Source organism: Maylandia zebra, linkage group LG14 (assembly GCF_041146795.1).
Source record: "Maylandia zebra isolate NMK-2024a linkage group LG14, Mzebra_GT3a, whole genome shotgun sequence".
NCBI lineage: Eukaryota > Metazoa > Chordata > Actinopteri > Cichliformes > Cichlidae > Maylandia > Maylandia zebra.
In genome coordinates this window covers 6,056,644-6,071,350 of record NC_135180.1, presented here as the reverse complement: position 1 = coordinate 6,071,350, position 14,707 = coordinate 6,056,644, and the positions used below count along the sequence as shown (strand labels likewise).

At 41.8% G+C, this 14,707-nt stretch overlaps 1 protein-coding gene across 2 annotated transcripts; it reads right to left on the bottom strand.

Annotated features, from left to right (window-relative positions):
* Window positions 1-4,392: 4,392 nt before the first annotated feature.
* On the bottom strand, window positions 4,393-14,475 carry ywhae1 (tyrosine 3-monooxygenase/tryptophan 5-monooxygenase activation protein, epsilon polypeptide 1). 2 transcript variants are annotated; one of them, XM_004574554.3, is made up of 7 exons: window positions 14,227-14,475; window positions 12,627-12,826; window positions 11,311-11,417; window positions 10,934-11,140; window positions 10,395-10,531; window positions 8,472-8,519; window positions 4,393-5,586 (listed from the first exon to the last, which is right to left on the bottom strand). In XM_004574554.3, exons 1-6 carry the CDS (start codon window positions 14,288-14,290, stop codon window positions 8,512-8,514), a joined length of 723 nt encoding a protein of 240 aa, XP_004574611.1. In that variant the 5' UTR covers window positions 14,291-14,475; the 3' UTR covers window positions 4,393-5,586; window positions 8,472-8,511. The 2 variants fall into 2 exon arrangements, with proteins under 2 accessions (XP_004574611.1, XP_004574610.1); XM_004574553.3 differs by lacking the exon at window positions 8,472-8,519 and having other exon boundaries at window positions 14,227-14,473.
* Window positions 14,476-14,707: the final 232 nt, after the last annotated feature.

The window sequence follows — 14,707 nt, the reverse complement described above, 5'->3', positions numbered from 1 at the left end:
TAGATGATCTGACAAAACTAAGCTAGACTTTTCATTCTTGTGACAGTCGGTGTTAACTTCTTCCTGCTTGTAAATGACTGTAATCACACCGTTGTTTTGAGAAAAAGCAGACACAACAAATACAATGACTGGGTTTCAAAGAAAATCCCGTCTACAGCCACTTCAGTGCTGTATGGTTAAAAGTCAGGGGATGACTAACGATGGGTGTCTGCACCAAATCTGATAGAAATTTCTTTCAAAATCACAAATGTCAAGGAATTGTTAGATTCATGAAGATCATTCTTGGAACTCTTGAATCTCAGCCATGTGGTGGTGCTAGATTATCACGATTTTCCATCTAGGAGCGATAATTGATCTGCTTCAGTCTGGATCAAAGTGGTGGACCAACCTACAACCCTATGGTTCATCTCCTTGCATCCTTTGTTTGAAAATATAAGCCAATCAACCACAACAAGAGAACCGCAGGTGAAATTACGCTAATTATCCTGTTACAATCCTGGCATTCGTATAAATGTTACCAGACGCCTAAGCCTTATTGCACACGAAGCACGCCCCCATGACAACAGTATTCACTGACAGCAACAGCTGCTCTCAAACACAAAACAAAAACTGCTCAGGAATGGAAAAGACAAAGAGCCCAAACCTCAGACAGGGCTACCAAACTCCCCAGATCCCATCCAACTGAACATCTGCGTGATCCATTGGATCTGCTGCCAGTGTCATGAAACAAGACACCACAGAATGCCTCCAGAAGTCCCATGCCAGGGCCCGATGGGTCAAAACTGTATTAGCAAAGTCTTTCAAGTATGCTTTCTTTTAATGTCACTAACACTGGGTTAAAGAGTTTGGCAATGGGTAGATCAAGGACAACTTGAAGACATCAGCGTGGAAAAGTCCCATCCTCTGTGGGACACAAATGTGGTATGTACATTTCAGTGCAGTATGGCACTGAGTCTAAATCATCCTCACTCATGGCTTAGACCTAACCCTAACCCTAAGTTTTGCCTTTTTACAGAATCTAGGGTTAGTGCTACAGGAGCAAGGTCATTGGGTTTTGCAGTTTCTGTCTGAGTAGTTACTCTTGTTTAAAGGCCAGTGGGGCTAGAGCAAAATATTATGCCCAAACTTCAGGGGACTATGCATTTTTTCAACAGCATTCAGCATTTAAAGAGATGGTAGGTGAAAAATGATATCAGCTAGAAGGATCCTGTTCAGGCATTTTATTCAGCTCCTTTCATTGGGAGGAAATGCAAAGAATCACCAGGAAGCCCATCATGCTAGAGAAAGGATGTCACACTGCTGGCTGCTCTGGCCACTTTCTGTCTAACAGTCTGCTCCACTTTCACCTGAGACTCTAAATTTAGGCCCGGCATGGAGTTCAAGCTGTTATTATGGGTGATGTAACAGTAGAACAGGCTCCAACTGCTGCAGAGGTTACGAGCAAGCAAAATGAGGGAGGCAAAAGGTTAAGGCCTGAGGGCCCTCTCAGAATCACCATGTGTGATGTAAATGTTAATAAAAGAAGCAAGGTCGGGGTATTTTGACACATTTAACTACATAATCTGTCATAAAATATGGTGGCGATGACTAAACATTTTTGTTTTCAGCCCCAAGAAACTAGCTGTTAGCTGTGTGCTACATGTCCCTATCAACTGTGTTAGCAGCAGTCACCCTGTCACTGCAGAAGCACGGGCATTAATATTGCATTTGTCTCTCGCACACTATAAATAGCACGTATAAATTTATGATCACGCTCACAGTTGCCAACTCTGTGCCAACAGTAGAAACATCTGCTCAGTGTGTGTGAAAGTGACGACACAGCTCCGGGGGGGTGGGGGGTGGGGGGGCTTAGAAAGTCAATATCCACTGTGTGATGTTCAGTTGTGAGGGCAGGTGTGCCTAATGTAGCCAGCTGATTACAACGAGACTGACCACATATCTGAAATGCCTGCATGTGATTAGTTAGTTGTCAAGTTTTTTGTTGCCTAGTAACTGTTATATGCAGTACTTGGTGTTTACTTTATGATTTTGAAAACAACAGCAAAAAAAAACAAAAAACGTAACAATTAGGAAGTAGTAAAAATCATCAGTCACTTCCTGGTTTACCAAAGGTCAACACAAAGTAATATTCATGTCTACCTCCAACAGAGTGAAGTATTTAATATTTTGCTGAATGTTTTCATAGTTTTTACATTATTGTGTTTCCTTTTTGGTACATGTAACAGATTTATTGTTTGTATTCAGTATGTATTGTTAAAGGGTTTTTTTCAGGGAATAATCATACTGATGATGCAGAAGTCTCATATGATCACAAAAACTGATGTGTTCAATATAATACACTTGGTGTTACAGGGTTAATATTACTTTATTCACAAACCCAAGTGTTACACATATTTCAGATAGACTAAGATAACCCAAGTAAATACAAAATTAAGTTCTTAAACAATTTCACTTATTAACAAAAGAAAGCTATCAAAACATACCTGCCCTGTGTGAAAAAACAAGTTAATACCTGCTTGTTTGCAAGAACTGTCAAGAATCAAGCGTTTGTGATAACTGACAATGTGTCACGAGTTGCTTAGAGGATCCACTCGCAGGACTCCTGGGTAGCGTTCAAACAGAGATAGTTTATTACAGATCTTCACCAAGTGTATGTACAGACAGTGCGAGGTTAGTGCTATATACAAGACGTGAGGGGCAGGGGTCCAGGGCTCCAGGGAAAACGGGGAAATCACACACGCGCTCAGAACAGCCTCTCTCCACTCCGCTAGCGACCTGCCACTCCTTCCACACTCCACACGGGGAAACACGGGGACGGGTCCGGGGAATCTAGGAACAAAGGAACACGTTAAGTCTCTGAGACAGAGGCACAGCAAACTTGAGCTAGGTGTGTACTGACAAGAGCCTTCACAACAATCCAGCGTTGAACAGCTGATCTCCTCCTTCTAATATACCAGCTGGTCTGATGAGGCCCAGGTGTGCACGATCCGGGAAGGCGTGGACCGAGGGCGTGAACCCGCCATGAGTGAACCAGGCAAAACAGGGGAGAGGGAGAGAGAGAGGAAAAAAAGAGAAGAGAAGGAGGGCTAGGAGTGAAGAGATGCTGATCAGCGCCTTGCCGATCCTGCAGGTCGTGACACAATGAGTCTTTCACATCACTGTGGAGGAATTTTGGCCTACTCTTCTTTGATTTAATTCAGCCACACTGAACGGCCTGTTTAAGTTCATGTTGAAGCAATTCGATTTGAGCCCTGTTAATAGGAAAATTGTGCTTAGTAGTCAGTATAATCTTTTAATGATATAAGTTTGCATATGGTAGAATGCTGCATGTAATTATTTGTGTGTAGAAGTATATAGTTGGTGGCATATTGAAAGAATGTCTCATCCTAGGAGGTCTGTAACATTCTAGGGTGTTCACCCCCACATCCTAGGAGCATGAGAGATGGTATGGTAAAATGCTTTTTATTTCACAAAAAGCTGTTACTTTTATGCCAGATGTAACAGGACACAAACCTTCCCAAAAAAGTTCAGCTCTTGTCTCATTCTTTCAGAAGATTTGGGAGTACCCACTACTCCATATGGTCCTTCAGCTGGACTCCAAGTAGTCCTGAAAAAAGCTAGTGGGAAGGACTACTTGTCCATAGTGACTACGTGTGCAGTGCAAATAATCCCAGCCTTATTTTAAGAATGAACATCACAGGAAGCAATTTGCTCATCACACACGACCCTTAATGCTGAAGGTCAGTTGCACTCAGACATTCCAGGCTAGTTTCCTAGCTAACCCTGTAATGCACTTACCACCCCGTCATGTTTTGATGTCATCAGCAGTCGTTTCAAACATTACCCAATTTGACAAAAACTTTGCATCATCACCCAAAAGTTGATGCATGTAATTGACATGTTACGGTGTCTGGTTGCACCATTGAAGCAAACTGTGGCTGCTTCACTTCCTGCATCCTTGCAGTTATATAATCATATTTCACCTGGTAATCATGAAGAAATTACTCATAATACTCAACAATCACGCTTCTTGTAGGATCTCAGTATGAGCAAGTTCAGTGATAATGGCAAAGCAATTATATTCTGTAGCACAACTTGTGATGCTACAAATCTTAACCAATCATTACACAACTAATAGTAAATGAATTTTGTGCTGTCCACGGCTGGTTCAGAGTGTAGGACCCACCCATGAAGGATGGGGTCAGATTGATTTTGTTTTTTTGTGGTCATAGATTATTCATCTACACAGCTCTCCAAGTCTGTTGTCCAGTAACAGTAAGGAATCCCAGCTTCTTTCCCATTATTTTTCATTCAGGGTCTTGACAGACTTGACCATATCCTAACATAAAGTCCCTAAAGGTGAAGTCTTGGCAACAAAATAAACACCACATGTCATCTTATAATGTTTAATTTAGATTGTTTAATGTTAATTCCATGCTGTGTTTCAGTAAGAACAATACAGATTCCCTGTCTGTGGCTCCAGTCAGATATCCAGTAGTACAAATCAGCTCCAAGTTACACATAATGAAGCAACACAAAAAGAAACTGCAAAAGAAAAAACACCCTCTGAATGGCAGAGGAGCATCGATAAAAAGCAGGGGGAAGCAGCAGAAAAGAAAAATAGAATATTAATTCTTTTTAACTCATGCAAGTACTAATCTTCTTTATTTAAGGATGGGGCCAAATTAAGTCTACTCTTTTACACAAGTTAGAGAGCTCCTAAGTTTGTTTTTCTTTTTTCAAACCACCAGCAAGAGATAAACCTTCAGAGAGCCAGAATGTGTGCACAGTTACAGTATTTCAGCACAAAGTACAGTCCAAAGACAACTACATGAACATGACAACAGAATCACTATGGTGTAAAAGTTAAGCACTTCTTTGCCCCACGTGGATATCGCGAATATTGCCAACTTCCTCTCAACTACTAAGTTAACAAAAAGGGCACTTGTACTCGTCCAAACTGCCCCTAAAAACGGTCAAATGATCTGCATGACATTTCATTAAAAACAGATAAAATAGCTCCCACAACTAATAGTCAACATTGTCAGTAATAAAAGTTAATTTCTGTAATTACATTAAGAAAAAAAATTCTCAATACATCCAGCAACTGATAAAAATATTGAGGAAAAAGAAGAAGCAAAAAACAACAAAAAAATACAATAATGAAACCAAAAGATAACATTTTCAGAACTGCTTGTACCAGGACAAAATAAAAGAAACAATCCAGGGACCGCTTTCTTTATCTTTGCCTTTCTAACATTGTATTTCCTGCCTCAATTAAGTGGTATTTACTTGAACGATGTCAGGGCTAATATAAAAAATAAAAAAAAAGAAGAGAAAAATTAACTTGTCAACTCCGTGGCCCTGTTGGGTCTTGGAGCTACAGAGGTGGAAGAAAAGGAAAAAGGACGACAAAGAGGAAAGTAACTTGTAGATGGATGGGTGGGGCGGTTGAGGAGGAGGAAGATGAAGGTGGAGGGAGTGCAGGGGGTGGGGTGAGGGTCTCAAGTTGTTGGCTGTTGGTGGCATAGTCTCACTGGGCCTCGTCCTCAGCGTCTTGCAGTGCCTCTTTGTTCTGTTCTTCACCTGGTGGAGAGAGATTTACTGTTAGCTCCTCTTAAAAAACCTCACAAGATATCATCCTTCGGTAGTGCACAAGTGGCAGGCATGTCTGACGTGACAGGTGAAACTGAACACAAACCAAAACCTTGAGGAACTGAGGAGATTATGGTGGTAGCTATTTCGCTTAAGAGTTTGCAGCTTCTCTCTGAGTATTTGGCTTCCTGTCACTGCAATAACAGAAATGGTGACACTGCCCCCTTTGGACACCTTTATGTGTTCGGCGTAAGTTACCATAGTACCGAAGCGATGTAAAGAGAGTCACCTTCATGACACTGAATCACTAACCTGTTAATGTAACTTTTTCACCCTCCAAATATATGATGATAATGGCAAAGATATTCTGAATAGTCTTTCCTACAACAGACTGATATATGAACCAGGCTGGATGAGAATTATTAGAGGACTACAGACAAGACACTCAGATGAACAGAAGGTCTGCATTTTACGGCAGCATCCAAGTAGTAGTGGTACCAATAATTTCTAATAAATGCATGCACAGTGGTATTATGATTACCAGTGCATGGAACAGCGGGTTCGAATCAAGCCGACTGCAATTACTTGGTTGGTTTAATCTGCATATGCAAAACACTCATATCTTCAAATCCCTCATTTCAGCTAAATCTGACCCGTTTATCAGCCAAAGTGTTTTTAGAACTAATAGGTTGCATGCACCCTGTGAATACAATGAAAAACAAAGTGCAGTTAGCCTACCACTGCTACTGCTACAGAAACCGATTTTACCAAAGTGCCTGAAACAAGTTGAACTCCACTGAAATCTGCTTGGAGGACTTTGAGGCAGATTTTTCTTAGAGACAGATGATTTCACAAGGACTAAAGACTGACAAAAAACAAAAACTGGTAAATAAAGAGATAAATATCGAGAATGCAGAACAGTGTATTAGGGCAGGGCAACGTGGCCAGAAATATTTATCACGATATATATTTGAAAATTTGCGATAACGATATAACTGATGATATAATTGACGCCAGACAAAATGCTTTACAACTCCACAACTTTATTAATGCAACCCCCCCCCCCCCCAAAAAAAAACCCTCGTCAATGTATTTTCACTTAAACGAGCAGCTGTTTTTTTATGTGCATTAAAACTATTAAAAAAAAAATTTAACAGTGCAAATGCAAATTCTTTGCTGACAGTTTAACCAGTGGAAATTGGCCAACATATCCTGAGCATAACCATGTATAATATCCACAAAACTTAAAAAGAGGTTATACACACACAATACGGTAATATTATGTTGAAGCACAGTACGTATCACTCCGCGAGGCTCCTGACTACGGTAGCCGTAATGCTCCGACAATCCATCAAGCGGTGCGGCTTCGTAGCTTACGAAGTCATACTAAAACATTTTTTGACAGATTTCTGCGCACCGTGTACCACATAAAATCGGTTCGGGGTCAGTAAACACAACCAGAATTCATACATAAGGCACACCGGATTATAAGGGGCACTGTCGATTTTTCAGAAAATCGAAGGATTGATTTTAAGTGTGCCGTATTTTCCAAAAAAACAGAACAAAACACAGTAACAGCGACGGCCCGCTAGCATGCTCTACCAAAAATTGTGCTTTGTTGTGTATCTGACGGAAGAAAGCCAAACGAGTTCCACATCACTGAAGTTGGAGCATTTTTACAAACCAATTCTGGTTCATCCGTTTCATTCAACGATCCGCTTTTGCCCTTCTCATTCTCTGTCGCCGCCATGTGCGTATGAAAACAAACGCACTGCGCATGCGCGTTTTACCCATATTCTATCGCGATATTTCATTTTCTTATCATTGCCTAACATTATACCGGTATTACCATGAACAGTATGATATGGCCCAGCCCTACAGTGCATGTAGAACTGTTTCCAGATTAGATTTCCCCCACAAACACTGTGCTCACAGCCAAAGCTGTGTGCCTGACACGACCATATTAGGGATATCCTCTCTCACTGACATCATACAGTGTTGAGTAGAAAAAAAAAAAAAGTGTTTAGATGTGATTACATGCACTGACACTGAGCTGATTCTTTAAATCTTTAGCCATCCACCACTGAAAATATGAAAATATAAAATAAAGAAAAGCATAATGGGTCCACTTTAGGTTCCATCAATATTTATTACTGTACTGTTATGTATGTGACTTGTTTATAAAGGGGGAAAAGAAACAAAACCCCAAACACTTGAATTTTGCAACTAGCAGAAATCTGTAAAGAAAACCTGCACGCTGGATGCTAATTTTCTACGGTTTCAGGTGTTGGGTGAAATGGTGCATTCATTTCCATAGTTTGGAAACAGAGCTCAAAGTGTGTGTTTGTGTGCTGGTGGTGGGGGGCAAGTTTTACATAAAACTCAACACCTTCAGTGTTAGCTTAGCTTAGGTTAACAAGCACCTCTAGAAGGCAATGGTTTTGGCAAACACTGCCATTTCCATTAAACTAATAATGACCCTGTTCTTCACCAAATACTGCAGCACTACTTTAAACGTGAACGTGAACATACCACTTGAATGGACCTGAATGTCTTTAAATGACTGGCTGGCTATACTGGTCCACGGTGTGAAAGCATGCAAATAACATGATGTAAAGCACTCTGCTTGTGCACAGGTACAACGGGGAACTACTCATCACACTATACAAACTACCTTTAGTCAAGTGAGCCAGTTACATGAGACTGTGATGGGAAGACCAAAGATTAGAGCATGTCACCAAAAGTTAATACAAGATCCAAGTGAATGGGTGAGTGAGTGGGCTGAATTATTAAACCATGAGTGAGCTAGTGCAGAGAGGTAAAAACAAGCCACACACAACACACACAGAGCAAATGTGTGGGTGAGCAACACTTACAAAGTACAGTTAACATGGGAAATGTACAGGTTTGTTTCCTTTAGGACTCTACAGCAGAGGGAATGAGAAAAAGACAAGAGAGGTGATGAGTCACTGAAATAATAATAATAATAAAAAAAGGTCTTGGTGGATGCTCTGCAGCGTAGCTGATGCATACTGCTGGAATGAAAGGAATAGAAAAAAATGAATCAAAAAGGGCTGAATGATTTCTTTTTTGTAAATTTCTTACACCAAAAGTTGTTGCTAGTAACAGCTGAACAGCTACAAGAAGATCAGCTATGACAGATTTACTCTGCTGTACTTTATTAATCATTGTGGGACTTGGCGAACCAAGACAAATGCTGGCTGTATCAGCTTCATGTGTCATCTGTATGCAGATGACTGCGCTCTTTATGCCTTACAAGACAGCACATCCCTCTGTATCATTTCTGAGGTTTTGGTTAGAGACCAAAACAAGCTAGTGTTGTGCCATTACCACAGGTGTTGGTTTCAGGTAACTAGCCACACCTCACTAGTTAGGCAGTAGCTTGCCAAATAGACAGCTTTAGACAGCTGTTGGAATCTCAACCTCCATGTTTGAGCTTATTAACACAGTGTTTTAACTTAGTGAGGCCATCTAGGTATATTAACAGCCACCCAAGTTGTGGTGACTCACTTTGTCTGCTATTTTTTTCCCTTTTAAAGCTAAAGAGAACAACACTGTCTACAACTGATAGTCTTCTCACACTTGCCATTTGGGCCAGCTGACCAGGTAGCTTGAACCCTCAATATCAATCAGCTGCATCTCCAGCATATCTGTCAGATCTATCTCAGCTGCACTGTCATGGACTGCAGTCAACCACTGCTGCAATCTGGAGCTGGAGAACGAGTCCGTGTGGCTCCACATATTACATGTGTGAGCTAAACATGTGCAATTTTACAAAACTGGGTTCAGGCACACTACTATATCTGTAGTGATGAAGTTTTCTCTGTGTGGAATTTACTTCACACAAATTCATTCAAATTTTGATTAGACTGTTGAAAACAGTTTTTCTTAAATCATTCAGCACGAGAATCTAATTCTGACACAGGAGCACAGGTTAGATGGGATGCCTCCAGTTCAGCGTCATGTCAACACAGCAATTCCCCCCCCCAAAAAACAAAAACTCTCTGTACCTCGACAGGCACACTGTGAGCACCTGACACAGTCCTGACGGCTGCTGTTGACTTGTTTTATTTTAAAATTGAAATTTGTGTCAAATTATTAACAAAAGGTGCATTACCACTGAAAAAACCCTCAGACCTATGTACGTGTTGACTGGAGGAACAACTCTCAGGGTGGGAATTTCATTGCTGACTGCTGGAAACTGACCAAGTGAGTTATTGTTTTCTGCAGCATAGTTACACATCCTGCATTTGGGATTGTCGGGCTATGCTGCTAAAGCACAAGGCTTGGTGTGCTAGAGGAATACGTGGTCTTAGAAAAATTCCTAGATATTCGTTCTTGGGAAATCCGAGTTCCCAGAACTTTCCATCGAAAAGCAGATTAGAGAAGACCTCTAACTTTTTTTTTTCTAGCTGTCTAGTGTTTAAATTCTGCACAAACAGTCCTTGAGCAGGAATACCACTCAGCTTTTCAAGTAAACAAAAACAAAACGTAGCAACATGTCTGATTAGTTGTAACTGAATTGAACTGTTAGGCAGTTGATTTTCTATCAAGCCTTTTTCTATTATTTTTCGCAAGCTGTCAGTGAGACAAAAAAGCCATCAAGATGCTCACAGTATAAAGACACATTATAAGAACAAATGTAAGAAAGTGTTAAGGTGAAGATGAGTGGGTTAGTGTCAGCACCTTGTCCTGGAAAAAGAGCTGCATTGAGACACAGGTAGAAATACCATCATAGAAAAACACCTGATGAAATAAACACACTACAGGACTGTTACCTTCTCCCTGCATATCTGAAGTCCATAGTGTCAGGTTGTCACGTAACAACTGCATGATAAGTGTGGAGTCCTTGTAGCTTTCTTCACTCAGTGTGTCCAGTTCTGCGATGGCGTCATCGAACGCAGCCTTTGCCAACCTGAGCAAACAAACGTGTGCTGAAATCACATCATGCTTCAGACAGAAAAATCATGTTTTTACTGATTATTTTTAAGCTGCGTTATGATTCCAGCTGTATGAAATCATGTATCACTGTGTGCCTGGAACTCAGTATTGGGTAAATGTGAACATAAAGTCAAAGACAATCAAGAATGGCTTATAATATACAGCATTACTGCAAAGTCTAAGTCTAATCCTCAACCTATGGACATGAGGAGGGCGAAGGTCAACCTCAAACAGGAGTTGAGTCAGGGTTCGTCATACAGTCCACTCAGCAGTGAGGGACAGTCTTGCTGTTATGTAATATACAGACAAAAAACAAAAAAACAAACAGCTGCCCTGAGTTACAGTGACAGTGCTGCTGCAGTGATGGAGCAGTGACCTGCAAGCGCGGTCAGGTGAGTTGAGAATCTCATAGTAGAAGACGGAGAAGTTGAGGGCGAGCCCGAGGCGGATGGGGTGTGTGGGTGGCAGCTCTGACATGGCTAGGTCAGTAGCAGCTTTGTAGGCCACCAGACTGTTCTCTGCTGCCTCCTTTCTGTCGTTGCCAGTGGCAAACTCTGCCAGGTACCTGTGGTAGTCACCCTTCCTGCAAGTGGAAGGAAACAAAGAAACATTTTACATGTTATTTCCTGTGAAGTGTTCCTGACAACGGTTTCCTGTGTCGATAAATACCCCAGCCCAAAAAGATAGCTGTACTTGATGACCAACCAGAGGAAGTTACTGTATTTGTCTGATAATTAACATCAAGGCTCTTACATTTTGTTGTAGAAGACCTTCGACTCTCCTATCTTAGCAGATGGCAGTAGGTGCCTTTCAAGTGCTTCCAGAATTTCATTACAGATGTTCTTCAGCTCCTTCTCCACCTGTTGATAAAAACACACTGATTCAGTGATCCTCTTCCTCTGACACAATCTCCAAGTATCAATTTGGATTCCTGCTCCTGTGTAATTTCAGAATCCAGTATGAGAAATTCTGCCCGTTTCTGCAAAGGTTCACGTTCAAGATCCATCAAGATCAAAAAAGGATCCAATAACTTGGGACAACAAACACATATCTGTGGTCTCTTTAGGACCTTTATCACTCCCTTTAAACTCCCTGCTAACAACATTTGTAATATCTTTAATATTTGACATTTATTAATCCAATCAGGATGTTGCTCAACGCTTATCAGAAGCTCAAGAGTGTTTCCCCACACGAGCAGGCCACCCAAGTACACTCAAGCCTTTTTGACTTTTCTTTTATCCCTTTGAAAAACGCGACACCATCAGCAGCCATTTTTCTTGCACAGACAGCCTCCGTACTCCTATTCTGTTGCTGCTGACCAAACAGACTCAGTGTCCATCAATACTACTCAACCGCTTTTCCACTGAGTCTCTTATCCCACCAAATAACTGGCTCCAACTCCACCCTCTGGGACTGCAGCTTGGAAATGGAGTCTACACTTATCTCCTATTTATTTGTAACACAGTAATTAGTTTGTAAAATATTTGCAGAGAACCTTATAACTGGTATTATTTAATAATTCCCACATGTGCATGCACATAGCAGCCCATTCTTCACCACAAACAGAGACTAATCTGTGGGAAACACTGCCATATTTGTAAACCGATTCCCTTCAACCTTTATTTAAACTCCAACCTAACAACCTCTTTAATGGACCACTTAGAGTAGCTTTAATATTTGATATTTACTAAACAATCAGGAGTGATAAGAAATGTGTCTGCCAGGGACTTAGAGAGCTACTAACAAAATCAAGGTGTACTCTCCCTGAATCCAATTATGTCATTGACTGCAGTCCAAGTGCCTCTCCCATCTCTGACACTCTCTGGCCTCTCCCATTATAACAGCAGCTCTTATTTCCCTTCATAAAAAAGGCAAGAGTGGAGGACTTGCCAACTATGACTCAGATGCAGTCTGTCCAGTAGCTGCTCAGAGTGTGCATCGCTAATGTGTGTTTGTGATCTCGCACTAACACAGCCGATCTTTATAATGAGAACACATTCTGGATGCTGAGACATTACAGAACAATCTAAAACAGAAATCTAAGCTTGAGCCTTTCTCGAGTGCTTTACCTTTTGCCTGTATTCCCGGATCATCTTCAGTTTCTCTTCTCCGCCCTTGTTCTCTTCCCTCTGTTCGATACTGCTGATTATCCTCCAGGAGGCTCTCCGAGCTCCGATCACATTCTTGTAGGCCACTGATAGTAGGTTCCTCTCCTCCACTGTGAGCTCCACGTCCATGTCTGCCACCTTCTTCATAGACTCCACCATCTCTGTTAAAAGAAATGCCCAGGATTTGCCAACAGTTTTATTTTTGTCATGTCTCTTGAGAGTATGCCTCATTGGCAACATTGTCAACCTAAGTGGCACAATCTGACGTGCCTCACAAATTCATGGGTTTCGGGCTGATAATCATAATAAATGAAACAGTCGGACGCCTGGCAAACCGTGCCCAGAGATGACATGCAAGAAAGGGCATTGATGTGAGGTGACAGACAGTGTTAAAGAGTAAATGCTGAGGCAGTTTCTTCCATCTCTGGCACCAATCCAACAAACACACACACACAGAGACATAAACTGGTTACTTGCTTAAGCGATAAGCAATGCACTTCTCAGTTTAAGCTGTGTGCCATCATTTACCACTGGGGAGGGGTTTAACCCTTTGAAAGTAGGTTAAACGGATAGTACGGATGGAAAAGTGGCTGATGTAATTTAGCAAACATCTGACTCCCCGCCCCTCCTCGCCTCACCTTAAAATATGAAACCTTCAAAGAAAAAAGAAAAAAAAAGCAAGAAAAAAGAAACCTTTACCTGACATGTTAAAATTTCATTAAGCTGAAGAGTGATCGAATAGATTTGCATTAGCCAGTAAACCATTTAGCCAGTAAACCATAAATCTCTCTGCAAATACACTCGGTTCAAATCCCGTGAATGAGTCATGGTACATTCACTTAACGTTACTGAGCAACGTGTGACCGGGTGGCAAAGGCAGTCGTCTAAAAACAGCCTGTACACGGCCTGTAATGGTATGACAGTGTTATAGGAGTGCACCGGGGAGAGGAAGAGGGGGTCGTTTCTGCCAATCGATCTGTCCAGCTTGCTTGCATGGGAACACCCCACGAAGTGAACATCTGACCTCCCACTCCCTGCTAATACACATTGGTTTCAAGGTGCTAATCCTCCTAGTATCTGCAACAGAATGGCGTAAAAGTTGCCAGGTCAATAAACGGAGTCAGTTATAAGCAACGAGTGCTGCTTATACCGAAAAGAAGCACTGGCTCATGTGTAAAGTTACACAGCTAGCTGGTGCAGGGGAGGCAACTCCTGACAGCTCACGCTCCACTAATCCGCCATTTTGTTGTAGCCCCTTCGCTAATGCTAGCCAATGTCTGTGACATCCGCTCACTTTCCTCAGAACAAACAGGTTTCGTGCTCACGAACTGTTTTAATGTCGCAGTACTGTCACCGGACAAAAAGCCATACGTCTTGGCCAATAAACAGTTGGAAATCTGCGATGGTAGCTGCATTAGCCATGTAGCCTGCCGCGGCTAGCGTTGAGCTACACAGCAAAGCGGTGCTCGGTTAAGGTTAGCTAGCACAGTAAAAAAAAAAAGAAAGAAATCCCATCGGCGAACATGTCCCACTCCAAGCCGGCCCAGAGATGGTGCCTTACCGTCATATCGCTCTGCCTGCTCGGCGAGTTTCGCCTGATAAACTAGATCCTCTCGCTCTCCCATTGTGTATCAAGATACAGGTAGCGTAGCAAAAGGGCTAATCAAAGTGACAGATCGTTAGTGCAAAACACAGTGGTGATGTGCCAGCCCTGTCTGTGGCTCCTTCAAACCAACTGGGTCGATGAGTGCTGTTCCGCCCCACCGGCAGCGCTGGGATGGAGTAAAGATGGCGACCAGCTTCATCCGGGTACTGCGCATACGCACAAGACTCACTGACTCCGATGCTTCCTCCTCTATTGTTTTTTTTTCTTTTTTTTTTGAAGAGAAAAGCAAGAGTAATAACGATAAATGCAGGCGTTGAATCACATCTACGGTATAGTGTGTTAACACCACCAGTTTCTGTTCCTGGTCTATGATATTTATAGCGGTGCAATTCTGTATTTTTTGAACTACATAAATAATACAAAACGTAGCTTGTAC

What these genes read in the sequence shown, in the direction of transcription:
- ywhae1 (XM_004574553.3), bottom strand. Translation starts at nt 14,290, where the DNA reads ATGGGAGAGCGAGAGGATCTAGTTTATCAGGCGAAACTCGCCGAGCAG. An exon ending in GCAGGCAGAGCGATATGACG is followed by an intron (nt 12,827 to 14,226) that starts GTAAGGCACCAT and finishes TTCTTTTAACAG; the next exon opens with AGATGGTGGAGTCTATGAAG. An exon ending in AAGGTCTTCTACAACAAAAT is followed by an intron (nt 11,141 to 11,310) that starts GTAAGAGCCTTG and finishes TTCCACTTGCAG; the next exon opens with GAAGGGTGACTACCACAGGT.